The sequence below is a fragment of the Aptenodytes patagonicus genome, chromosome 7, assembly GCF_965638725.1.
Source record: "Aptenodytes patagonicus chromosome 7, bAptPat1.pri.cur, whole genome shotgun sequence".
Taxonomy (NCBI): domain Eukaryota; kingdom Metazoa; phylum Chordata; class Aves; order Sphenisciformes; family Spheniscidae; genus Aptenodytes; species Aptenodytes patagonicus.
The window spans coordinates 59,619,820-59,646,068 of NC_134955.1; the positions used below are offsets into that span (position 1 = coordinate 59,619,820).

The window sequence follows — 26,249 nt, forward strand, 5'->3', positions numbered from 1 at the left end:
GCCGAGGCCCGCCGCCCGCCCGTCCCGCGGCGGAACCCCACCCGACAAGCCCTCGGCCGCGGGGCAAGGCAGGGCCGGGCCCCGGGCCGGCTGCTCAGCCAGCCGCCGCGGGGCGAGCTCACCCGGCCAGCCGGCCGGGAAACGCCCGGGACGCGGCCGTCGCTCCCGGTCCGTGTTTTAGGCGCGGAGTCCCCTCCGCCCCCGGCCCAGCCGCTCCACGCGGGGCATCCGCCGCGGACAGGGGCCAACGCGGCGCCCCTCGGCCCCCCTCACCGGGAGACGGCCCGCGCCCCGCTCGGGCTGGCGGCCGGGCCGCCCGCCGGCCGTTAACGGCCAGGCTGCTGGCACGCCACCTGCCGGTGCCTTAGGGAGCGGGCCCGGCCACCTCCAGCGGCAGAGCGCGCGGGCGCGCGCCGAGGGCAGCGCCCGCCCCCGGCGGAGGGGAGGACGGAGCGCCGGGCCGGTTACCCCGCGTGGGCGGCGGGGCCAGGGCGGTGCTTCCGCGCGGGGAGGGGCGAGAAGGCAGGGGCGGGGCGGGCGGCGGAGCGGTGACACCGCCGCGGGCCGATTGGCTGCTCAGCGCCGGGAGGCGCGCTCCGCATTCGCAGCGCTCTTTGATAGGCCGGCGGCAGTAAATGGAGGCGTGCCGCTGCGGCACGGCGCGCCCCCGTAGGCTGCTTCGCTCGCTTGAGTGAGCCGTGGGCGCGGCGGGCGGTGCGATTGGCCGCTTGGCGGCGGGGGGGGCGGGTCCCGGCGGCAGCGGCCTCCCGGGGCTGGGGTCCGTCTCGGCGGCAGCAGCGGAAGTCTCGCGAGGGAGCGTAGCCGGGATTTGGCGGCTGGCTGGCTGCCTCCCTCTCGCTGGCTGCGAGGAGCTGGTGTTTGTGTGGAAGGGGGAGGAGGAGGAGAAGGAGGGGAAGCGAGAGGAGCCCGAGCCCCACCATCCGCCGAGGGGAGCGGACCGGAGCCCCCTCGCCGCCCGCGGAGCTCTCTCTCCCCCCCTCGCCCCGCCATGGCCTCGGGAGACACCCTGTACATCGCCACGGACGGCTCGGAGATGCCGGCCGAGATCGTGGAGCTGCACGAGATCGAGGTGGAGACCATCCCGGTGGAGACCATCGAGACCACCGTGGTGGGCGGCGAGGAGGACGAGGAAGAGGAGGACGAGGACGAGTGCTGCGAGGAGTGCGGCCCGCACCACCCGCCCCATCACTACCACCACCACCAGCCCATGATCGCGCTGCAGCCGCTGGTCTCGGACGGGGACCCTAGCGGGGCGGGCGGCGGCGCGGCCGGCGGCGGCGGGGGACAGCTCCATCTGCACCACCACCACCAGGAGGTGATCCTGGTGCAGACCCGCGAGGAGGTGGTAGGGGGAGACGACTCGGACGGACTGCGGGCCGACGACGGCTTCGAGGACCAGATCCTCATCCCGGTGCCGGCCCCCGCCGGGGAGGACGAGTACATCGAGCAGACCCTGGTCACCGTGGCCGCCGCCGGCAGCAAGAGCGGAGGCGGCGGCTCCTCCTCGGCCGGCGGAGGAGGCCGCGTTAAGAAGGGCGGCAGCGGCAAGAAGAGCAGCAAGAAGAGTTACCTGAGCGGGGGAGGCGGCGGCGGGGCCGAGGGCGGCGGCGGCAGGAAATGGGAGCAGAAGCAGGTGCAGATCAAGACCCTGGAGGGGGAGTTCTCGGTCACCATGTGGGCCTCGGGTAAGTGCGCGCCGGACCCCACCCTCCCCGGGCCCCAGGCCCCGCCGGCGGCTGCCCGGCTCGGCTCGGACAGTTTTGTTTTGAAGGGAGGCCATGTTTTGATGTGTGTGATGGGCGCCGCCATGTTCATCGCCAGGGCAAGTATGGCGGCTCCCCCGAAAAGATGGCGGGGTCTGCGCTGCTGCCGCCGCTGCTCCTGCCCGGCTCCGGCGGGGGGAAGGAAAGATGGCGGCGGCCGCCAAGATGGCGGCGGCTGAGGGGGGTGCGAGAGGGAGGGAGGCAGCGCGCCGCTGGCTCCAGGACTAGGCCGCAATGGCGTAGTTTCTGCAGCAGGGGGAGGCGGGGTGTGCGGGCGGGCACAGGGTGCGGGGCGAACCCAGCCTCTTCGCTTCTCCCCCCGTCCCCGCCCCGCCGCCACCGCCGCTCCCCGCGGCGCTCCGCCGCTCGCTCCACGCCTGCCCCTCGCCCTTCCCTCCCCAGGCCGCCGCCCCCCGCGCCTCCCGGCGCCCTCTGTCCTCCTTTTTCCCCGCTTCCCGGCCCGCCTCGCCTCCCCACCCCGGCCGCCGCTGCCTTGCCGGCTCCCCGCCTGCCGCTCCTCTCCCTCCCGCCCTGCGCTGTCGCCGCCGCGGCCCCATTGGGCCGCATTTTAATGCCGAACGCGGGCGGCGGCCCCGGATGAGGCGTGTGCTCCGGGCCGTGACCGTTATGTGGGGGGGGGGGGGAGAACCGCCCGCCCCAGCGCCGCCCGCCCCGCTGGCTCTCCCCGGCCCGGGGGCGGCGATCTCCCCGAAATACCGCTTTAGAGCTTGCCCGGTGGGGGTGGGCCCGGGGGCCGCCCGGCACCGGCCCGCCGGGCCGCTGCGATGGCCAGGCGGGGTGTGGGTGGGGCCTCCCCGCCCGAAGCCAGCGGTGCCGGCGAGGGGAAGCACCTCTTCGCCCCCGCGGGGGCTGCCGGCGCCTCTCGCCGGCTTCGGAGGCAACCGGCCCTTCAGAAATTCCCTTGCCAGGAGCCAGGGTCTGCCAGCCGAGAGGCTCTGGAGGCAGACCTCCGTCCCGGGGAGCCGCGGGGAGGAAAGGAGCAATTTCTGGTTGACGCTCGGAGACCGTTCAGCCTTTCGTCGGCTGGGTCTAAAGCTTTAAATAGGCTTTTTGAATAGGCGCGGGGAGTCCGTGTTGTGTGAGATTGTATGTGTTTTTTTGAGGAGTTGGGTTTTTTGTGGGAGTGGACTCTTAAAGGGAATAAAGTCTTGTGGAGGTGTTCAGTATCTGCAGGACTTGGAATAAACCTGACATGCGCCTGCCCTTCCCACTTATTTTATCTGCCACGATTTTCTGATCCTTTCCTTTGAAGTGGGGGGGGAGTCTTTTTTTAGTCAGCAGCAAAGTGTTACTTGTGGCACACTGGGTTTTTGTTTAATTTTTTTTTTTTTTTTTTTTACAAAAAAATGTATTGCTGGAAGCAAGGCTCTGTAGTCAAAGTTGTGTGCTAAAGTTACGTAAGTGTGAAAAGAAGCGGTCAAATAGTATCAGTTCACGTAATATTTAAATTGGTGTGTAGTCTTTGAATAGTAGGTTGGTAATCTGTCTTGTATATGATAATTTTTGTGCTCTTTTGAATTTTTAAGGAGTCTAGTAAGATAAAGATACTCTTTAAGCTTCTGATGTAGTCTAAAAAGTTTGCTGTCTGTGATGTTTGTGAATGACCAGTAGTCGCTAGAAAGGGGAGTGTTGAAGGAAAAGTGTGTTGAATGGCTGAATTCTCTTGTCTGAAAAGATGGAAAGAATGGTGATTCTGATTTTTACTCCCTTTTTAAATATAGGTGATTACTTAGCAAGTTTGACAGAGTATATGACACTTCTGGTATATAGTCAGTTGACAGCCCAGTGGGTCTGATTAAATTTCCCTGCTGCTTGATGAACAAAGAACTTTCATTTAAGAGTTTCCCAAATACTGCTTAGTAGAATGAGGTTCTATATGCTTCTGTGTGTTATTGTATGAAACCTGAATTAAATCCACTTGCTGGGTTTTTTTTCTTAGAACTGACTGTCCAAGAAAGAAAAAGACAATAGAAACTAATACAGTCTTCTGGTTTGTGGAAGCTGCCTAAGATAGCTGAATGCAAGTGGATGTATGACTCATGAGCTGGCAGGATACAGGACCTCGCTGAGATCAATTGACAATTTCTAGCATGCATTTGCACTCTGAAAATCAGAGTGCCTGATAGGATGCTTTCTTAGAGCTTCTGCATGCTGATTATTACTTGACTGAAGTGCAGCATGCATATAATCAATGCACTTGATTCTCTTCCCGCGTACACAACTTTTACATCAGGGTAGCCCTATTGATTTCAGTGGTTTTGTTCTTTATGAGCATGACCATGCAAGCTCAGTGGGAATGATATCCACTTGTCATTTACTGGAGATTGAATTGCATTGCTACATTCAACTCGATCATGTCCATGATGCAGAATACCTATTCTGACTTGACTTCTAATGCCAGAAAAGACCCCCAAAAGCAAAATCACAAAATACGTAGGCGAAAGAAAAGATTAAAGTTTGACCTCCCCTCCCTGCGTGCATGTGTGCACGCATCCGCACACACAGAGCTTCAAACAGCCTTTGGTAATAGCCTGCTCAGTTAAGAGTGTTGTGAAGTTTTACTGAGCCTACTGGATAGGCTTTTATGCCTCTTACACAGCTCAGTGAACGTTATAGAAGTGGTCTGAAGTGGTCAAATGCTGAGGCTTCATTGTCCGTTTCCTGAAATTTTAGACGGGGGACAGTTGCCAGAAAAATTCCAAAAGAAGCAAAAAAAAAAAAACCAACCCACCCAAAACCCCAGAACAGACTACTGGCTTGCGAAAGGGTAGTTGTACTAAAGTTTCCCTGCAGAATCAGGCATATTTTATTTTGAACAAAGATAGTAGTTTTGCCTCTGTATTTTGGCATAATTAAAGACTTACTTGCACACTGATGTAATTGACTGTTTGGTTTAAATGCTTAGCAAAAAGTTTATCAAAAGATGAATAGTAAATAAGCCCATGCATCAAGATAAAACAATGAGCCCTATATTGCTGTTCATGGGTATTTGAATTGGGAAAAAGGGCACTTTGCTCACCACAGTGTGGGAAGACAATGTGAATTAATTACTTGTTACTGTTTTCTGGTGCTGCTATATTAGCTTGTACATGGGTGGTACCAAATTTAGTCAATCGTAAATCATTGTCCATAAATGAGTATAACATGTCTGGTAGCACCTCTTGAAACGTGTAGAAATAATCTGTGAAATACATAGCAATGTGATTAAAGGGGACTACTCAGTCCTTGTCCTGTTACGTGGTTACTTAGAAGTTGCAGTACTGTTGTTGGCAACGGTTTAGACTTACCATAACTTCTCTTATCACCTTGGTATCTATGGTGATATCAAACTTGTGACCCATGATTACTTTAATTAAAGTGTTTAGCTTGAAACAGGAATGCTTTGTTCTAGTTCAGATTAACTTTCCAGATCTTCAGAATGGACTTATTTGCCTTTCTTCACCTGTGAAAATAGGAACTGAACAAAGGCGTTGTGTTTTCTGAAAGGGTTGAAGAGGTGTATATGGTGGATATTTTAGTCATGTTCCTGTAGTGTGTTTTCTCTGTGCTGTCTAATATCTATGCTCATTTTCACTGGGGTATCCTGACATGGATTTAGAAAATTGTATATAATTAATGGTGCTCTCCAAGTGAGACACCCCAATTTGTACTAGGAAAATTTGGTTTTATGAAGTGGAATTTATTTGTGCCTTTGCTAGATTCAACTTGAATCATCCTCTTTAGTGACTGTCTCCAGGTTGGGTACGCAATAGTGATGGGGGAGGGGAAGGATCATTAGAAATCACTTTGTCAGATTGTGCTTGCAAAACTGATTCTTAGATGCAGGAGCATTTGGGAAGGTGGTGCTGAAATGCTGGCTCCACCAAATGCTGGAATTTCAAGCAGCTGGGGCTTAATTTTGAAGGGGGAAAAATGTATTAATGTAACTACATCTGCTTCTAGGTAATGACTCTTGACTCTGTCAAGTTTTCAAACCTGAAACAGGTGTTGGCTTAAACGGTTGCTGTTAGCATAGATAGTCTGCAAGCTTAGGGCTGAAATAGCACAACCAAACTAAACATTGCCCACAGATGTTAAACTATTCCTGGATGGGGAAGACAAAGATGCAGAAGTTAGGTGTATGGTTTGGAAATGATTCTTGATAATCCAGGAAGCATGTGCTATGGACCCATATTTGGAAACTCAGGGGGTTCATACTGGGTTTCTAGAAGGTTCTTCAAAACCTCTTAAAAAACCTTTTAATGTCCTAAAAAAATAGAAGGGCTTTCATTTGACTTTATCAGATTGCAGGGGTGAGAAAAATAATCATCTGCTGTCTGGCCAGTTGCCTTGCATAGTATAAGTGATAGACTAGTCATTTAGTTCAGTTGTGGGCCTGTATCAAGGATGGCCAAAATTCTTTGCGATGACAGATAGGTAATGAGCTTCTTATATGAAAATTTTTCATAATGGAGGCAGAAAGTCATTGTCTGGTTCCGTTAAAATATTAAGGTGATAATCTATTTCTGACTCTGATTAAGACAACGGTATAGGCTTTTGGTATCCATAAGCATTGAGTCTGCCCTGACATTTTTGCCAGTGAACCTTAGAGGATAAGGTAGGTATTTTCCTGCAGCTGTTTTAAATATCTCTGCAGTTTTGAAAGTGAAATACATGAATGTGGTTCATCACGTAAAATGTCTTAATTAAATTGCCTCTTAGCTCACCTTCAAACTAGAATCCTCTAACTTGCTATTGGATCCTTCCCGGAGAGGTCCATGTCACTTGTGTGCTGATGATTCAGAAGGTCGTAGTGCTTCGGCACAGCATCTCGCAAATGTTGAAGTCAGATGATGACTATTGATATATGCAGTGTTTTTGTCAGTTCATGTCTCAGTGGTGTGAAATAAGAGATGGGTGACATGGGGAAAGAAGAATCTGTTCTCTGTCTGTGTGCAAGGCACATCAGAGGCAAAGTAACCTAGCAGCCGATTAGGTTAAAAAATGACATGCTGTGCAAAATGGAATTTAACATTCCGAAGCGTCTGCTAAATAACTGTATTATTTAACAAGCTAATTATGGTTCTTTGCTTCCAAACATGACCAATGAACTAATTCGCCTGAAGAGATTGCAATGTGGTAGCAATAACCAAGCTGTTACCACAGTGCCTTGGTACTGCACAGTTGCCGAATACATCTTTTATCATGTAATTGCATTTCAGCTGTTCCTAAAAACAAATGTGTTTAGCTGTGTGATCATAAAAAGAAAATTTAAGCTTAAATGTCATTCATCCTTTTAGTTGGTAAGCAGAATGTCTTTTAACTTGTTACATCGGGGAGGAAGCTATAGGATTAGGTGTCATTGCTTTGCTACCAAGTGTACCTTCTGAGTTCCCTTTTGCACTCCTTATTTTCCACAGGGGAAAACTGATTGAATAACAATGTGTTCTCCCTGCTCTGTAATAGAGGAGGAGGAGGATGGCTCAGGGAATTAGGGATCTAGAAGTGGAGTATGATGGCTAAAATCAGGAATAACTGAGGCAGAAATACTGACAGAGCTTCTTGGGTTGAGAGTCAAGGGGGTCATCTTATAAAGCTGGGGAGTTCCAGAGATGTCAGCTGGAGCTAGCTACTATTCTAGAAATGCATGAAATAATGGGGTTCTGAGGTGGATGGATTTTCTGTGCAACAGAAGGGCTGCAAGAGATACAGAAAGTGTGGTAATAAGAGCAAAAGGTAATCAATAAAGTCTTGGGAAACAGATTCTACCATGTTTTGTCATTGATCTGTTACATGGAATCTGCAGTTACTAGTTTTATCCCCGTAATCTGTCTTCTTTCTACTTCAATTGGTACTTGGGCTTGGTACTATTAAAACTTCTGGTTATTTCACCAGTAGAAATGTTTTAAGTGGTAGTCAAAAGATATGGCTGGCTAAAATGCTGAACTTTCACTGATCCTAGTAAAAAAAAGTTTGACTTGCTTTGAAGTGCAGAAGTGAATCCAGTTCAAGATGTGTATTGCCAGTATATAGGGCATGAGAGAAGTGCAGATGGAAGGACACTGAACATGAAGATTTGTTTGGGTGTGTCCTAAACAGGTACATAGAATAACCCAATTTAGACTAAGTATCTATCTTAATGTAATTGGGTGTAGAAGGATGTTGGGGGGTATCTGTGGTATCTCTTAACAAATCAGTATTTTACAGCTTTATAAGATAGATTAATATTGGGCATAGTTAATTGCAGTGACTGGTAGTGCATGTTTTTGTGAAGATAAAGTGATTAACTAATTGACATGCATTCAGATCTTCAATACCTTTCAGAAGACGGGACTAAAATCGTGTTCCAGGTTCCTTACAGAAAGCTGCGTTAGATCTGTAAGAATAGTGCTAAATACACACTTAAGCAGAATGCCTTATATTTGAGTCTGCTGTACTCTCAAGTGGTTTTAAGGGACAAAACAAAGCAGATCAGATAGTATATAGCAGTTAATTTCCTTTTCCTGACTGGCTCCATGGCTCTGTCCGTATTTAACTTGCATGGGTGGCATCCAGATTAGTTTGGCATGGGCATAAACTGCATGGAGTTACTATGCCTTATTTGCACTGTACGTCTCCGGAGGTGTCACTAGAATTTAAGGGTTGCGTCTCTCTGTTTTGCTTTGCTTTGGATGCAGTATGTTTGATTCTCCGATGCTTCACGAGAGGAAAAAGGGGGAAGCAATTTGGATGTAGTGGGCACCAGGACTTGCTTGAAGGCAGAAAACATCAAGCAGTCAACTTGCCCTGTTTGCAATGAGAATATCGATTAACTTGTCAGCCTGAGTGAAAGTTTGCTTGGACTTTAGCCTCCAAACTTTGAGCTGCCTAGTCCAGGTTGGTAGGGGATCACAAATAAACTTGTGGTAAATTTGTGCATGGAGGACATTGGTAAAGTTTTTTCCAAACTTTTCCAAAGAAGTATGTGGGGGTTTTTGTGTGTTGTTTTTGTTTTGTTTTCCCAATGAGTTGTTAATGTCATAGGACAGTCTGTAACTAGGATGGTCTGGATACTACAGAGCTACTGAAGTCTGCTGCTACATTTGAAAAAGTATTTGACTTTTGGTGTGAACCAGGTCTTCTATCTTGAAGGACGTTAGCCTGACATAACACTTTAAGGTAAATGTTTTGTATGTTGTTGGTTTAGTCTGTTTTGGTTTAAATTAGTTTTTTAAACTGCAGGTATGTGTTGCTGTAGAGATACAGTTTTTTTTGGTATAGGAAAAATTGGTTGTTTTTTGTTTTCCCATAACTGTCAATTATTAAGGGATCCTTTCTCTTATTTTCTACTGTATCAAAGCAATATATTCATAGTTCTTCGTGGTTTACTCCAGTAGCCTGTGGAATTGAATAGCTGGGCAGTTGATTTCTGATGGCAGGCTTTTGGGAAGTACAGGCACTGAAGGCTGACTTTCAGTTTGGCCCCCCAATAGCAAGAAAGCATTGTGGAATAGCGAGCCTTTATGCTAGGGAAGGAAAGAAGATCTTGATGTATACAAAATTTCTCTGTTGACTCATGCATCTGATCTGAGGCAGGAAATGAAAACTTGTTTCTGTTATGAATGTCATCAAACAGTCAAACTGGAAGTTCTGGGTAGCTGTTGAAATGGCTACATTGAAGGCAGCTGATCTCATTCTAGTCTGCAGCATGGAGAAGGCATCACTTTCAGCTTTTCAGAAGTTCTGTGCTCTTCTGAGCTTCATAATGTCTTTTCTCTTTGTGTAGGCATTACTAAATATCTTTGCTCAAGCTTCTGTTTGGAAGAACAAATTGTTGCCAAATTTGGTTTGTAACTCCTGCAGGTGCTGTAAAACTTACCATATAATCCTTGCTTAAGGTAAATTCAGTTGCTTTCTTTAAAGCACTGGTAAAGACTGAAAGGTAGTGTGGTGAATGGAAAACTAGATTAGAATAAAAAAAAGTCCAAATAGTCAATTTTGTAGTTTATTCTCAGTTTAATGGTGCAGATAGTGTTTTCTTATTAAGACTCCTGTCTTTGCAGTGTTGGAGTCTATTTTCCTCTTTCACCATGGAACATATATATGAACTGCTATTTGATCTGGTAGATCAGATTAAACCCCAAACTAGCAGTAACATTTCTAGAAATAGCTCAGTGGCAAACATTAAAAGCAGGCATTACAAATTGAATAGAAATTTATCCTTAGTATATTTCTTTTATTTACATATGTCTTGTCTTCTCTTTCCTAACCTAAGTTACTGAGTAATGAATAATGTTATTTCCCATGTTTCTGTTTAGGAGGAAAAAAAAAAAGAAAAAAGAAAAATGTTGCCTCATTTGTTTTCTGCCTTACGTTTTCCTCTTGTGGTGTGGGTTTTTTTGTTTGTTTGTTTTTTTTAAAAATTGGGGAAATACTATTTCTGTCCTACCACCTTGTATTTCCATTCCTTAAACACTACGTGTAAAATGAAACTTCCTGTTATTTTTGTAAATACTTGGACTTTGCAAGCTCTTTGTGTATAAAGTGACTTGCAGAATCTGCTCCCCATACACAGGGTAGGAGAAGTAGTGTAGTGGCAAGTTTATTAACATTTAGCTGAGTAGTTACAACCATATATACATCTGTTGTCCTATGTGTATTTGAGGCTGGGAAACAGGATTGGTGCTGGTGTGAGCATTGCACTGAGGAACACAGGTGGACGTTTCCACTCTCTGTCTTCTTGGTGTCTCTCTGGTTATAAAATAGCAAGAGGAGAGAGAAAACATTGTGTCTTGGCATATTATAAGGTCTGAATATGAGTAGACAGCAACAACAGGTCTTCCACCTGATTTCACTGCAGCCCTTGAGCACAAATCCATAGGGGGAGCTCTAGAGCAGATAAAATAGCAGTATCTTAACTGGCGTGCAGATTAAAGCTGTGAATGATCCCTATCTGCTGTTTACATAGTAGGGTGGGAAAGAGCTTAGGCTGGCCTCTGCCACGGAAGGAAGAAGCCCCCTTGGGAGGGAGACGTGCTGTTTAGTTTTTTTGCTTTCTTTCAGACCTGTATGCAGGTGTTGAAAAACTTTAATTTTATGGGCAGGTGCTAAAGCCCATTAGCAGTTATTTTTAAATTTCTTGTTCCTCCGTGACACTTCTGTTGGAGGTCAAGGAAGTCTGAAGACTCTGAAGTAAAGATCAGTAGTCCTAACGTCTTAGGGTAAGTATCTGCCACTCCTCTGATAGGCTTGCTTGGTTACTGACTGCTGTTGAGATCCGAAGTGGGTATGGTGGAGGTTAGTCTTGAAGAGGTTAAGGGAAATAAATATTTAGGCATTGTTTCAGGAAAAGTGCACTATCTTTCAAATGCAGCCAACATTCATAGGATTGTTCTACTTACTTCCTTACTTGTTTGTGTTTCAGTAGATATGTGACACTTGCTCTTTTTTTCCTCACCCACTGTGTCCTTTCTGTGTTCTTCATGCTGTAACTATGGATGTCTTTTTGCTCTTTACAATTAGTGTGGAAATCTGTAAGTGCAGTGTATTCTTTTAGGTGTGCCGCAATAGTGAATTTGTATTGAGATGCAGCCTAATAACTTATATGCTGTTTTGATCTTTAGTATGTATTGAATTCAGTATTTTGTGTATTTCAGATGATAAAAAAGATATTGACCATGAAACAGTGGTGGAAGAGCAGATCATTGGAGAGAATTCTCCTCCAGATTACTCAGAGTACATGACAGGGAAGAAACTTCCTCCTGGTGGAATACCTGGTATTGACCTCTCAGACCCCAAACAACTGGCTGAATTTGCTAGGTAAGTAGGAAGAAGGGATCTTTAAACTAAAATGGTTTTCTTTTCACTGGTTTAATTACGAAACTGTTAGGCAAAATAAATGGTAGATTTAGTATGGCTTATTGTTCCATTTAATCATCTTCGGAAACAAGGGACTTAATTCAGAACAGAGTAGCTGATACCGTGTTAAAATAACTGGGTTTTATATTCAGCAGTAACTTGTTCAATGACTTCTGGTCTTTAGTTCTTGTTGGGTAAGACAGGACCTAGATACATTGATAGACTGTATCTTTGACATGACAGAATATATCTTTCATGTGAGTAGTCTTAGATTCTTCAGCACCAAAGGATCCGATAAGTGAAATGCTCCATTCAGGTTGTTCAGTACAAGAAAGCTAGACTACAATATTTGGTTTGTAAAGCCACTTACTGTTCTTTTTCACCTGCTTCTTACTACTTAAGCTCTAGGTCTTAAACTTCTTTTTAATGGAGTCATGTGTCTTGCACTTTCAAGTGCCACTGATAATTGCAGTTTCACAATTGGTAACTGTACTGCTTGGATTTTCCTCTAGTGAATCAGAATTTTCACTCGTCTACGTATCAATACATTGACCCGAGTTACAAGGTGACTTTTACTTTCAAATAGAGGTGAAGCTCTGTTCTGCTGTGGAGTACTGAAAGTGTCATGCGTCTCTTCCACCCCCTCCCTCCACAGAGCCCCTGGCTCTGGTACTGAGTGCTCAGGGTAGTCGATGGCCACCAGATGGCAACCGTGAGGTCACCAGAGAAGTCTGCTTTGGCACCTGGAAGCTGTGACATTAGGATTGCCTTTGCAGCATTTACTTGGTCCCCTTCCTTGTGTGCATGTGCTTGTAATTACCAAAGGCATATTCCTCCACTCAGTGCATGGGCAGCATTAATGCTGGTGTCTCCAAATACTTGAGCACAACTGTTAGCTTCTTGCAGCTGCTATAATCAGTTTTTCCCATGTTGAAAGCAAAATGTATGTATGTAGCTACACTCATTTTCATTTTGTTACCAGCTGGGTATTCTTCAGAGCCCTGGTGCACAATTCTGACACTTATCAGCAGGTGGATGGTCAGATGTTGTTATTCTTACTTCCTGGGTCAGCTCGTAAGAGGGAGAAGTATGGTTGTTTGGTGGTTTTGTTTTTTTTTTATCACTGGGTTTTTCAGCTAGTTGCTAGATGGCAGGGACTGTTCAGACAAGTTCTGGTCTGGCTTCTTGGTTAGGTGGATCTTGGTGTCCAGTGTGCGCATCTACTCTTGTTTCACCTGTTTGATCTCGCTGCTTTTTAGAAGGTTGTTCTGTTACTCTTCAGTGTGTTTGTACCAGAGGATTGCCAGCACAGCCTTGTCCCGCAATTATTTTCAGTAAAGCCATTGAACTGTGGATTTTGAAGGCTTCTAGTAAGATAGTTTTGCAGGGTTTGCTCCCTGCTTCAGGCTATCTGATCTGGAAATGTATAAAAACACATCACAAACAACTGAAAACAGGGTTTTATCTAAAGTGGTGGGTGGTTCTAGCTATTGATACTGTTGTTACTTGTTGGACTACTGTTGATCAAAATGATTGTGTTTTCCTCCGAGACCTGCTGAAAGGTTAATACAATTTTGTGTGAAAGCAAATGTTTAAGTGATGCTCTGAGTGTACCTAGCCTTCTAATTCTAAAATGTTACTTACACATTTCTGCTCATCATGTGCTTAGAATGGCATTCTCAGTTACTTTAAAACATGCTGAAACCTTTGGTTCTATTAAACATTTAAGTACTGAATAGCTGTCTTTTGTTAGGAAGTTTAAATAGTTTCTCATAGGGTATTTTTCATGCAAGTACTGAATATTTTTCTCCAGATTGGTTTGAATACTTGAAATCGTTGCCAGGATTTGGGCTTCTTGGAGTGACCAGATTGCTTCTATCAGATCTGTCTGCATATTTCTTAATACTGTAAAATGTACTGAATCTTTGGGTTTTAGTTAGTTTTCTATTGAGAAAATAGTGGCAGCTGGCAGTAATTTAAAATTACCACTTTTTTTATTCATGGTAGAATGTTCTAGGAAGTTCTAGAGCTAGAATTTGTAGCAGATGATGGAAAGCGTTCTATGTGTACAGTCTCTTTTCTGTTAATATATTTTTGTACAGCAGATAAAATGTAATCTACTTCAGTCATAAGACAAATATATGGTGGTAGAGTGAGCAACCTGGGGGGACATCACCTTTAGCAATGTCCCCAAGTTGCCCAAAACCTATGAAGAATTGTTCTGATAGCTTAATTGTAGATATGTGAAAACTTCAAGTATCTTCTGTTTTAAGAAAGGTTTTTTTGATTTCTTGGTCAGAATTGGTGACTGTCAAACTTTTACTCTTGCCGGGGGGGGGGGGGGGGGGAACTCTGCTAGTTGTATGCAAGATCTTAAATGATTGTGTATAGCTGAGGCTGAAGAATATGGGTGTATTAGAATTTGAATATTGCTTGTTAAGGTCTTGGTCCTCTTGCAGTGAAGCATTATAAAAGGGACTCCTTTTAGCTAATAACATTAATTCAAGCACTGATACCTACAAACCCATTTTTATACTGATCAATTGTCTTGTTCATCTAGATTGCTGTGTGAAGTATCACTAGAAACCTTGCATGGCAAACTGGAAGAAAAAACTGTGTTTACATGTGCTGGAATTGGGTTTGGAGGTCCTAGGAATACAGTTGTTCATGCTAAAAGAATGTGTTTGTTTAGTGTAAAGTTCTCTGAAAGTTTCAAGCATTGCTGGTTGCTTTACAATTCAGAATTTTGAAATTCTCAGTAGCTATATTCTGAAAACTTTGAGCAGCAAGTGAAGTTGAAACAGTTACTTTTAAACTTATTAAGTAGCTTCATGTGCTCTGAGTAAGGTTTTGAGTAACAAATTTGTATTTTGATGACTTGAAAGAAGAATGGTGCACAGTCCACATATAAAGAAGCATAAACTAGCTAGTAAAATTGTATGCTAAGTGTATTTTGTGCAGTTGAGAGCAAGTTATTTTGGGTTGCTTTCCTGTTTTCATTAAGGTAGTTCGAAGAATCTCACTATACATTTGTAGAAATTAGCTACTCAAAACCGGGCTAGATCCACTGTTTATAACCGTGCAGCTTATTTTGATTAAGGATAAATTGACTGAGACATTTGCATCGATTCTTGGGAACAAAGTTCTGATGTTAAGTTTAAACAGGCAAAGCTTGAATTCTAGTGGCAACAGATTTCAGGCAAGGTTCTGGAGTTCTGATCATGGTCTGATTAGTGAGAGGTAAGGCTGGGGTTGACTTGATGCTTGAAGTCCTCTGTAACTCTGCAGCCCTGGGAAAAAAAAAAAATAAAACTGTAGTAATTCAGCATCTGTAATGGACACCACTGCTGCTCAGCAGCTAGGTGGCACTAGCAGAGTGAGCAGTTATACTGTCTCTTGTGATACAACTGTCTTTTGCTGCTTCTTTTAGTGCATTTGTCATTGAGTCATGTAGCAGGAATCCGGATCCTTTAACTGGAACTCTTATAGTTTTTTCATGGAAAGGCTTTTATACATTCTAACACTGTTGAAAACACTGCGAATAAACAAGCTGTGTCAGAACATTAAGACATGTTCAGTAATGCATAGATGAATGACCACAAATTATGCCTGGTTGGGCAATTTATCGCCTTTTACAAATTATTTCATTCTATTGTAGAAATCATGCATTTTCTCTAGTACACTTTAAAAATGCAATAAAAAAGAAAAAAAATGTGGATTTTTATTAGGCAGTCATATCAGAATGTGAAACATGAATTGTGAATGATCTGCTCAGAAAGAAATGCAACCTAATAAATTACCATGTTCCCATTTGATAGCTTTGACTGGGACACTGACAATCCCTTCAAGTGAAATAAAATGTTTCATCCAAGTCTAAATTGATTACAAGTAATTCTGTAGTTAGCTGTGAAGAATTCATAACTGCTTGGTAATAAAAGCTTGGGGAAGTAACAGACATATTTCTAGTTGGTGCATATGGCAAAGTCCCTCAAACAAAGCCACTAAAAAGGATATCCCTGATTCCCCTTTCCCTCCCTCCTACCCTCCAGACAGATACATGACTGAACTGGCTAAAGACAGCAGAATACAGACATCAGTAAAACTAAGAAGTAAGAGGGGAAGATGCTATAGCTGGGAAGTTGGCACAGTAATGGGTCCTTGTGGTAAAAACTTTACTCTCCATGGCTTTGTTTTCTGCTCTTCTTAGTACCTTTTCTGAAGGAGAGCCCTTGTAAGGACTGCCCTTCCTTTCTATCCACTGCCCAAAATGGATAGAAAACAAAGGAGAGGAAACTGCATTAGAGTTTGAAATTGGACACCCTTATTAAAAGTGACAAAGCATTTTGGTCACCTAGATTTATGACTTAGGCCTCTTTATAAGGTATATGCTTTTGTACTGGTTTTGTTCTTGTTGCAGAGAAGCTTAAAGGGCAGTAAACTGACAATGGCTTTACCCGAAGTGTTCTTCTGGGGGAGGGGAAACCTCTTGCTCTGTACCACACTGCGAAGGTCACTCTCTCTGTTTACACACATGATATTCTTCATAACTGCAACAAAACTAGTAATTATTTTTGCCAGAACCTTGGAGTGACAGAGAACTTCTTATGACATTTTCCTACCTAACTGTGACCAAAGCATGTTAAGACACTGGCTGTGGGCTCTTTGGTTGTAGATAGATTCCTAGGACACCTTGTGCCACTCCCCTTTTGTCTATTTATCCAAAAGCCAGTCTAGCCAGTTTCAGGAGTTCTTCAGCTCAAATGGATTCTTGCAGCAGCATAGGGCCATGACACTCATGTTATTTCTGCCTCAGCAGGGCAGTACAAGGGGAATGGCAGAGTGAGGGAGCAGGTCAGAAGTGGCAGTGACACTACTGATAGAGAATAATTTCCTCTTCTAACTATTCTTAGGGATGTGGTCATCAGCACAAGTGAATATCACTGCTGATCATCAGAGATCTCTAGGATGTGTCAAAGGAGTTGCCTGAGAGAGAGTAATACTGTTTAGGTTAGATTTATGTGTAGAGAGAGAAGAAAGGATGTGAGAACACAGAATTTTAACAGTGGCAAAAAAGGGAGCTATCGGAACAAGGGGGAAATTCTATACTGCTAATTGTTTCTGACTAATGGATTTCCTTTATTCCTAGCCTTAACTCTGTTTCTGTGGCTAACTTTTAAAACTGGATCTACCTCCAAGACGATAGGTTGTGGAGATTGACAGAGGTTTGGGGTGGGGGTTGGTTCTGTCAAGATGCTGTTCTTTCAGTTCAGCAGGGTAGTTGAGGGAGGTAGCTGTTACTTTCTGATACTGCACAGTGACAGAATTGCTTGCTTTATTTTGAGGAACTGAGTGGTTTAATACCTGTGATCTCACTCAGTCTTCTTTATACATGGATAAGAGAGTGTGCTTTTATGGAGCTCATTCTGTGAAGCTATTTGGTTGCACACCTTCCTGCTCCTTCTGCTGTCTCCTGTTCCTCCACCCACCCAACACAAGTTGACACATTTGGCCTTTAATCACAGTGTCCCAGTGCCTTGATCCAAAGGTTCACTTGCTAGTTTTTCGCAGTTAGCTAGTCTGCAGTTGCCATTAGTAGGCATGGCCCTTATAAACTCACTTCAGAAATGAAAATTCTGGTCTTGCCATGTAAATTGACTTTCTGCAAAGGCAGCCGTTTCAGAAGTTCCACCCAGGTATTAATGTATGTGTGTGTATAGTTGTTTTAAATAGTGGTATGTGTTAGAGTTCTGTTTTTGATTAATGTTTCAGGCTAAGAAAACTTGGACGGAGCTGGTAGAGATGCTCTACTGGGTGGGAGCCAAAAGTCTAACCACCAGCAAGAGCTACCTGCAACAGTGTAATTAAGATCAACAGCCCAGGTTCTAGTCTGGTCTCCTTTTGCAGAAAGTTAATTTTAAAGTAAGACCAAAATCTTTTTTCTAATACACTTGAATATGTAAGTCTTTAAATTCTTCTTTGAGTGATTGTCCATATGGATTCCACAGCCTTGTGAGCAAGATGACATTTTTGACAAAATGATCTGTCGTAGCTGTGCCCGTGGTGTACGTGCCCTCATGCCTTTTAATCCAAGTGTACGAAGGGCCCAGCAGCTTCTTGCTGCCTGTGGCACTGAGATGTAACCTGGACACTGTTTGCCGCCTCTTCCTGTTGAAGTGTCTGCTTCTGTTTTGTTGAACAGCTTGGTTGCCTATGGAACCTGTGCTTATGCACAGTCTTGTTCTGCATTTAAGCTTAAGTTGCCCACTTCCCGTGCTTCCAGGAGAAATGAAAAGATATAAAATCTGCCCCTTTATTAGCTAAACTTTGTTGTCATTTTTGTAGTCAATAGGGACTAAAAGTTTTTATGTTCAAGTACACTGCTGGGCTGATACTCCTCACTTCAGAAACAAAGCCTGAAAATTAAAAAGTCAGCTTATTCCAGAATGGATGCTCAGAATGTTACGTGCCTGCTCAGACACTGAACTGAAAAATGTAAGGTATATGTTGAAGCTCCAGTCTGTCCCATGTCTGACCATCCAGTTCTGCTGTGATTTGTTCCTCAAGCTTCCTGACTACACTGATCTAGAAACTTCCTGACTACACTGGCCAGGGTATTTTCCTTCTCACTTGGCTTCTCACTTGGCTTCACAGCCTGTTACAGATGACATTCTTGCCTCATTTCCTTCTCAAAGACTGACTTAATACTAGAGGCAAGACACGAGTTATGAATAGGATTTAACACGATGATCAGTGGGACTTACGCCAAGTGTAAAGAATGCAAGTACTGCCCACTAAAGCTGCTTACCACATCTCCTGTTAAGTGATTCCTTTTCTGTCTAGTCTCTCCCTTTCCAGGTGACTTCAGAACAATGGTGTTTTTACTCATTCCGATGATGTCATGCACACAGATTTTGGGCCTAGGAGTATTTTGCTTTGTTTTTTTGGGGCTGGGGGAATGACTCAGCCAACATTTAACAAGTTGATAGTGTTAGAAGTAAAGGAGGTGTTTTTGGCACCAGCTTTGTCCCCTAGGTGTGTTTGTTCTCTAATGGCATTAAACCATGGCACTATGTTCTCTCATGTCCTGTGTTGTCAAAGCATTCTTCTGTGTGTCCATTTTGGCTTTCTATAGAGTTACTGTAAGAAAGCTTTTGTGTGTGTGTGTGTTTTCCTATAGCCTCAGTACCTTGTCTACTATCAGTCTAGAACCTCACTGGAGAGGGTAGTCAGACAGTTAATCCCAATCACTTGGTTGGATTTAGGTATTTAATACTTCACTCGGGCTGCGTAAACTAAACACAGCACAATCATTCTGTATTCCAATTGGATTATATAAATTAAATTTAATCAATAAGGTCATCTAAGTTCATCTGTAATCTTGGAAAAAGAAAACTTCTCAGGAAGATTAAGATAATAAAGAGGCTGGTCTACAGGAACAGATGCAGTTTGCTGTGTTCAGGATGTCTCTGTCCTTAAATTGATGAAATTTTTAGGTATGCTGCTGGCGATGGTGCAAGAGGAACTTTGTCAACACAGATGCCTCGCACCCGTCTTCTAGGAGCTGTTAGTATCTGTAAATGAGGTGATTGTTGCATATGATACTCTCAGCTTCCATAGTTTTGTCACATCTGTATTTTTAACCCTGCAGGAGATTGCAGTGTTCTTCAGTTATAACTGTACATAGCTCAGCATCTCCAGACTAACTGAGTAGCAGGAGTTTCCTAAATGTCCGCTTAGAGAAAAGAACAAACGCAGCCTCTAGATCCTTTGGTTTTAATGTTGTGCCTGTGAAGTGGCTAACTGTCATATGCTTTAGTCCCTATGTGATCACTTGAGCCGTGCTACATCTGCAATACACAGAGGAGTCAGATTGTTTCTGAGGGACAAATGATAGCCCACAGAGCCATAGGAGACTTCTCCATCACATGATTCCATTGTCAGTTGTAAGATTTTCCTGGATCTAGTCTTCGGGAATTCTCAGGGAGGTTTTTCACTGTTCTTGCCTTAATTTAGCCTCACAAGGCCTTCCATTCCTGTCCTCTCTCATCTGTTCACGTGAAGGAGGCAGGTGAAACAGCATATTTACGTCCTATGCATAGAAACGTTACAGTATCAAAGAAGACTGGACCCTGCCTGCAAAGAAACAAATGCTTGTTTCTTTGAACCAATGGTTGAATTGGAGAGATTTTAGCTTATTTTCCCTACTGCTCTTGGGAATTTGTTTTGTACGTTTAGAAGTTGCTGTTTAGCCAGTCTCAGATCAATTATTAAAAATACGTGTATGCACTACTTGGAAATATCTTCCTCCAACCCTGTTCTTCCATATCTGTTTCCAGGAACTGAACTCATGGGGATTAAAACTGTCTTGGATAGCAACAGACTCCTCTCCTTCTTAATGTTAAGGATAGTGATTCTGATAATTCTAATTCTTTTGTTAAATTCAAGCCACTCATCTCTGTTTAATTGAGACTAGAGAGAACACCAGAAAACCTTTTGTTTAAGTTACAGATATGTAGCTACCTCATCATACAGAACTATCTTGTACTGTATTACCAGGAAAAGTCATTCAGGAACTTACATAAACAGACTAGCTCCCCTTCTACAGCAAGGTTTTGGAACATGCAAAATCTCATTACTTATCTAAGTGAATCCCCAGCTGCATGAGGTGCATTTATTTACACCTCCCTCCCTCCACCATAAGGTGGAGATAAGCCATTTCTCTTTGATTGTTCTTGAAGACAGCACTACAGGTTTGAGAAATAAAGATAGGTAAAAGGGCAGTGCGCTTCCCTGGAATAGTCTCCACACAGCTGACTCTTCTCTGACATTCAACAGGTGGTTGTTATGTATGGCAGGACTGTTTTAACACTGTTGTCTACAGGGAGTCTCATTGTATTTGAAACACCTAACACATGCAAGCAGTAGTTTGCTGGACTCCTTATGTAGTCAATGGAGACTAATGGCGCCGGTAAAGTAGTGGTGAAGATCCTTATCAGCAACCAAGAGTAAATAAATGATTGCTTGTCAGTTGCCAAGAGTGGAATCCATGTGTACAGTAGCTTAAAGTAAGAATAATTGCAGTTTCTGTGGTTATAACGGATGTCTACATTGTCTATGTAGATTCCACAATTTGCCTGCCTTCCCTGCTTCTGTAGAGTTTTCTTCTGAAGTCTTGTGTGGTGAAAATACTGAAGAATGATAGAGGCAGCTCTATCCTTCATGTCCTGGTGCAGGGATGCAGAGGAAGTGAAGATAAATAGGCCACATGGGTACTGGCACAACAAAAATGGAGTTTTCAAACAAAACCTCCTAATTACAATTAGTATAAGTCAGGAAAAATCCCTCTATTTCCACACATTCAAAGGACTAGGAAGGTAGTATTAAATGTCTTATTCTGTATTTGAGAGGTCCTTCTGGAAAAGCTGAACTTTCCAAATGCTAAATTATACTGCTAATATTATTATGAAGGTTTTGAAAATATTAAACTGAGTACTACTGATGTACATATTGATAGTATTATCAAATAAATGTGTGCATTGTGTAGGCAGTTACAGGAGAAGAGCTGTCTACTAATGTTTTTCTACTAATTTTTTTTTTATCTTTAAGAATGAAACCAAGAAAAATTAAAGAAGATGATGCTCCACGAACGATAGCGTGTCCTCACAAAGTAAGTGAAGTGCTCAGCTTCTGAGTAGGTAGTAATTTGTAGACCAGAATTTTGCATTGATGTTTTCTCTTGAGAATGAATAACTAAAATATCTTACTGTTAATAGACTACACTCAGTTAACTGTATTTTAGTTATCATTCTTTAGAGGCTTCCTTAAAAACCTTTCACTGAATAATATATTATTCCCATTCCTTGTCTTAAGGTTAGTGCATACCTAATCTTCTGGTAACCATGATGCACAGTCCCTAACATGCTGGTTTTACTGTTGTGATTTCCTGCCACCCAAGATTACATACTTGAAAGAATGTTCTGAAAGCTGTTCAAAGTACGTTCCTAAGATCTATATATCCTCTGCTTGGAAACTATGACAGATTTGGAGTCTAGATCAGGAATCAGCAATTTATGGTGCAGATGTCAAAGTCAGCATTATTGGAAGACTTTGAATTACACTCCATATAGCTGGGAGGTGCATCATCTTGAAAGAGAGAGAAAGGCATCTTGGAGATACGATTCTGATCCACTGGTAGCGGGGAAGCCTCTGTCTTGAATAAATGTTGCCAGTCACCTAGATTGGTAGCATCTAGCTTTACTGCATTATCCAGCTTTTGTAGAGCTTCTGTTAGCTGACTTAGTCTGTAATAAAAAAAGACAAATACAATCTTGCTGACTTCTGGTCTAGATAAGTGTGAGCCTAAGCAAATAATCAGGGCAGATCACTAATAGTACGCATTAGAGAGCATGATTAGAAGACTTCTTTCTGAGAGCCATAGTCTAAGGAATTTGCTGGATTCCTCTTTGTGCTTATTGATTTCCAATTCTTCACATTCTACAAGTGTCATGTTTTTATTATAGTATAGTATGTGGAGATACAGGAACAGTTACTCCTTATGATACTGATGAATGCTGCCTTCATTTCTTTGATTTACTTTTTCATAGCCTCAACTTCATCTAAACAGGGCAAAAAAAAAAAGAATATTCTGTCCTTCCATTTTCTCTCTTCTAGTGTTTCTAGGCTTTGTGCATTTCTGACTTCAGTTTAAAAAAGAAAGATATTGTAGAAGATGTAACTGCTCCTCTCAGAGGCAAGCAGGGACTTTGAAATAAATGCAAAAAAAGTTGATGGTATGTTTAATTTGGTGCTGCTTTGCCCCAGCCAGTTCTGTTACGTGCAGTGAATGGTGGCACAACGCTTCTTAAATCAGCCAAAGAAATTCTAGTGCCTGAAGAGAGAACTCTTCTTAAAAGTGGCATTTCCCCTTTTTTTTAAGAAATAAGGCATGTTTAAATCTGGTTATTAGTTTTGAAAAAAATAATTTCCAAAGAAGAGGCCTGTGGAATTTAAGATTAGCAATTGATTGTTCCTTCAGGTTCTGTTGTTGAATTTTATGCCTCATAACACAGTGATGTTGGTAGACTAGTTTTATGTAAGTTTAAACAGCACCACTTGGAGTACCGATAGAATTTACAGTTGTTAATAGGATTTTATGAGGGATTTTGAACCTTGAAGACATTTGTAAAACATGTGATAGATGTCTATTGATTGTCACTAGAAGGTGAAAAAAGGTCTAGAAAGATTGGGTAAAGACAGCCCCAGGTCACTGCTGGCTTAAGTGTACTCTGGAATCAAAAGTAGTATTCCTGTGTCAATGCAGCATGGACCCCAGATTAAGACTTCTGATGCTGTACCTGAGTTAATGTGAGTATCTTTTGCTTTTAGGTTGCGTTGGCACTAACTCAGAGATTCTCCTACCTTACTCAGTTGCCCAGTATCACTTTGTAGGTTTAAACTGTAAAAGCAGTGGCAGTCTCTTTATATCTCAAGGTGGTAGTGATCAATCTGCTGCTGCCAGTTTGGACAAGGTAGTTTCTGTAAGCTGTTATGTGCTGGAAACCCTCTTGCTCCATTTCTTCTCAGGAATGAGAAGGAAGAGGACAGAATGTTAGGAGATGGAGTGGTGCACATACGAATTGGTACTAGAGAGTTATCTGTGGTATATTAGAGACTATATCGTATATTATAGTACTGTAGTGCTCAGAATGTAGCACATGGAAGAATATACCATAGGTGTCCATGAACAATCATTCTGTCTTTTGGTTTTTTCCCCCCTGAAACTGTAAGTGCTTTTGTTTGGTTTATTCATTTGCTTCTATCAGAGCTGCATCTTCTCCATGAGACTGTCCTATTATTCATTTGACTGCACGTGGTTCATAATACTAAGTGAGGAGAGGGTTTGGGTTTTTTTTGTTGGGGTTGGGTTTTTTTTACCCCAGCTTTTCAAATAATCAGTTTTCTTGGTATTGCTTTTTTAAAATAAATGTAAGGGGTCTCCTTTTCAGGGCCAACTTTTAAGAAAGTATTCAGGATATAAAAGCATTTTAAATGCTTGTACTGTAGCAGATAAAACCTTCTTTATCAGAACTAGCTTATCTACTAATTGAGTTTCACTGTTCTTTTTAAGGGCTGCACAAAGATGTTCAGGGACAACTCTGCCATGAGGAAGCATCTGCACACTCATGGCCCTCGAGTACACGTATGTGCAGAATGTGGCAAGGCCTTTGTGGAGAGCTCAAAACTAAAGCGACATCAGCTAGTTCATACCGGAGAGAAACCCTTTCAGGTATTGTTAACCTCCAGACCTAAGTACCACCATTTATTTGGTAAACATGTGTAGACTGTAACCTATATGACTTCTGAGGATACTATGTTTTTTTTTCTAAAATCAGATGAGGCACTGAATGATCACCTTAAAAACTGGAAGTTCCCTTAAGCTAATTGGGCTATCATTTATCTATTTCCATGGGCCTTTGTTAGAAATTAGCAAATTGTATGTACATGGGAGATACCTTCCAAAATATAATATAAAGTTACCCACTTCAAAAATGAAGCCTGCAGTTACTACTGAATGAGGAAAATGTCTCTTTCTCTTCATCATCTTTTCAACTTAGCACTTGTGGACAACTGAGACTCGGGGCTGTTTGCTCAGTTGACTCATGATACTAATTTTCAGTAGCAGTATTAAGCAGTTTTCAGTAAAATGATGGTAGTCACTGGGTATCTTTCCATTCGTATCAAGTCACGTGAGCTTCTGCCACCAGAGGTCCCCTGCCTACTTCATATGATACTCCTTATAAATCTTCTTTACAGGTATTCATAGTCTTGAGCATATCTGTGTTCTCCAGTACGTGTTTAAGATATGTATTTTTTATTGGTTTTTTTTTTTAAATGAATTATTTTAGAAACCTGATTTACAGTCCTCAGGCATTCACTTAAATGTGTATGCTGGAGCTGCTGTGTTTTAAATTATAAGTATTTACCGCTAAACATGCTGTCTCTTGTATTCTGAGCCCATCTTAAAAATAAAGCCGGTAAAATGAGCAAATCTTTGCAAATTATGACCAGAACAGGGAAATTCTGATGTGAAACACTGTTTCTGTTTTCTAGTACAGCATAGCAAAACAGTGTTTTGTATGCAGAGAAGGTGTTTTTAGTGAAAGCATTTGTTTGCAAGCTGGAAGTTATTTCCCTCTTTGAAAATAGATATACTACTGTGGTAAAATAGATATACTACTGTGGTAAAACAACCTGAAGTATTCATTTTATTTTTTAAATACAGTTTAAAAGGATGCCCACAGCTTCACCTGTAATAATCTTCAGCGTCTAGCTTCATGTTTGTGCAGTCTAGTGATTTAAAAAAGAATACTGTTCTAATCAATGACTGAAATGAGTACTACTTTTGTTAGCTAATGGAGTATGTCTTTTCCTTTCAACAGTGTACGTTTGAAGGATGTGGAAAGCGTTTTTCACTGGACTTCAATTTACGCACACATGTGCGAATTCATACTGGCGACAGGCCCTATGTTTGCCCATTTGACGGCTGCAATAAGAAGTTTGCGCAATCAACTAACCTGAAATCTCACATCTTAACACACGCTAAGGCCAAAAACAACCAGTGAAAGTTGGAGGAGAAAGTTCTTGAACTCAAAGCATCTTACAGGAGTATGAATTGGAAATAAATATGCCTCCCCTTTGTATATTGTTTCTAGGAAAGAATTTTAAAAAAAGAACCCTACAAACCTAAAGGACGTGTTTTGATAAGTAGTAAATAAAAAGCAAAAAAAAAACCACAAAAAAAACTTTAAGGTGACGTTGCTAAGATGCTCTACCTTGCTCTGTAATCCCGTTTCAAGAACACGGTGTTTTGTAAAGTGTAGCCCCAACCGAAGGGGTCAGTTCATGAACTTGCATCAAGAAAGACAATTCTTTATACAACAGTGCTAAAATTGGACTTCTTTTCACATTCTTATAAATATGAAGCTCACCTGTTGCTTACAATTTTTTTAATTTTGTATTTTCCAAGTGTGCATATTGTACACTTTTTGGGGATATGCGTAGTAATGCTATGTGTGATTTTTCTGGAGGTTGATAACTTGCTTGCGGTAGATTTTCTTTAAAAGAATGGGCAGTTACATGCATACTTCAAAAGTATTTTCCTGTAAAGAAAAAAAGTTATATAGGTTTTGTTTGCTATCTTAATTTTGGTTGTATTCTTTGATGTTAACACATTTTGTATAATTGTATCGTATAGCTGTAATGAAATCATGTAGTATCAAATATTAGATGTGATTTAATAGTGTTAATCAATTTAAACCCATTTTAGTCACTTTTTTTGGAGAAATACTGCCAGATGCTGATGTTCAGTGTAATTTCTTTGCCTGTTCAGTTACGGAAAGTGGTGCTCAGTTGTAGAATGTATTGTACAGGCACTGACCTTTTATTAACACCTGATAATATGTACATCCCATGTAATAGAAAGGGCAACAATAAAACAGTGGTCCTAAAGAAAGAATATGGCAGAAAATTATCTGTAAGCACAGTCTATTTTCTTTTGTTGTCCAGAGCAGTCCTAGTTCCTCTTGACCTCCCAGAAATTGGAAGCTAAATAAACTCAAGTTTCCTTTA

The 26,249-nt window shown here is 42.6% G+C and overlaps 1 protein-coding gene across 1 annotated transcript; it reads left to right on the forward strand.

Moving 5' to 3' along the window:
- Window positions 1-788: 788 nt before the first annotated feature.
- Window positions 789-26,249, forward strand: YY1 (YY1 transcription factor). The gene is made up of 5 exons (XM_076345439.1): window positions 789-1,706; window positions 11,420-11,582; window positions 21,228-21,288; window positions 23,749-23,907; window positions 25,061-26,249. Exons 1-5 carry the CDS (start codon window positions 1,010-1,012, stop codon window positions 25,241-25,243), a joined length of 1,263 nt encoding a protein of 420 aa, XP_076201554.1. The 5' UTR covers window positions 789-1,009; the 3' UTR covers window positions 25,244-26,249.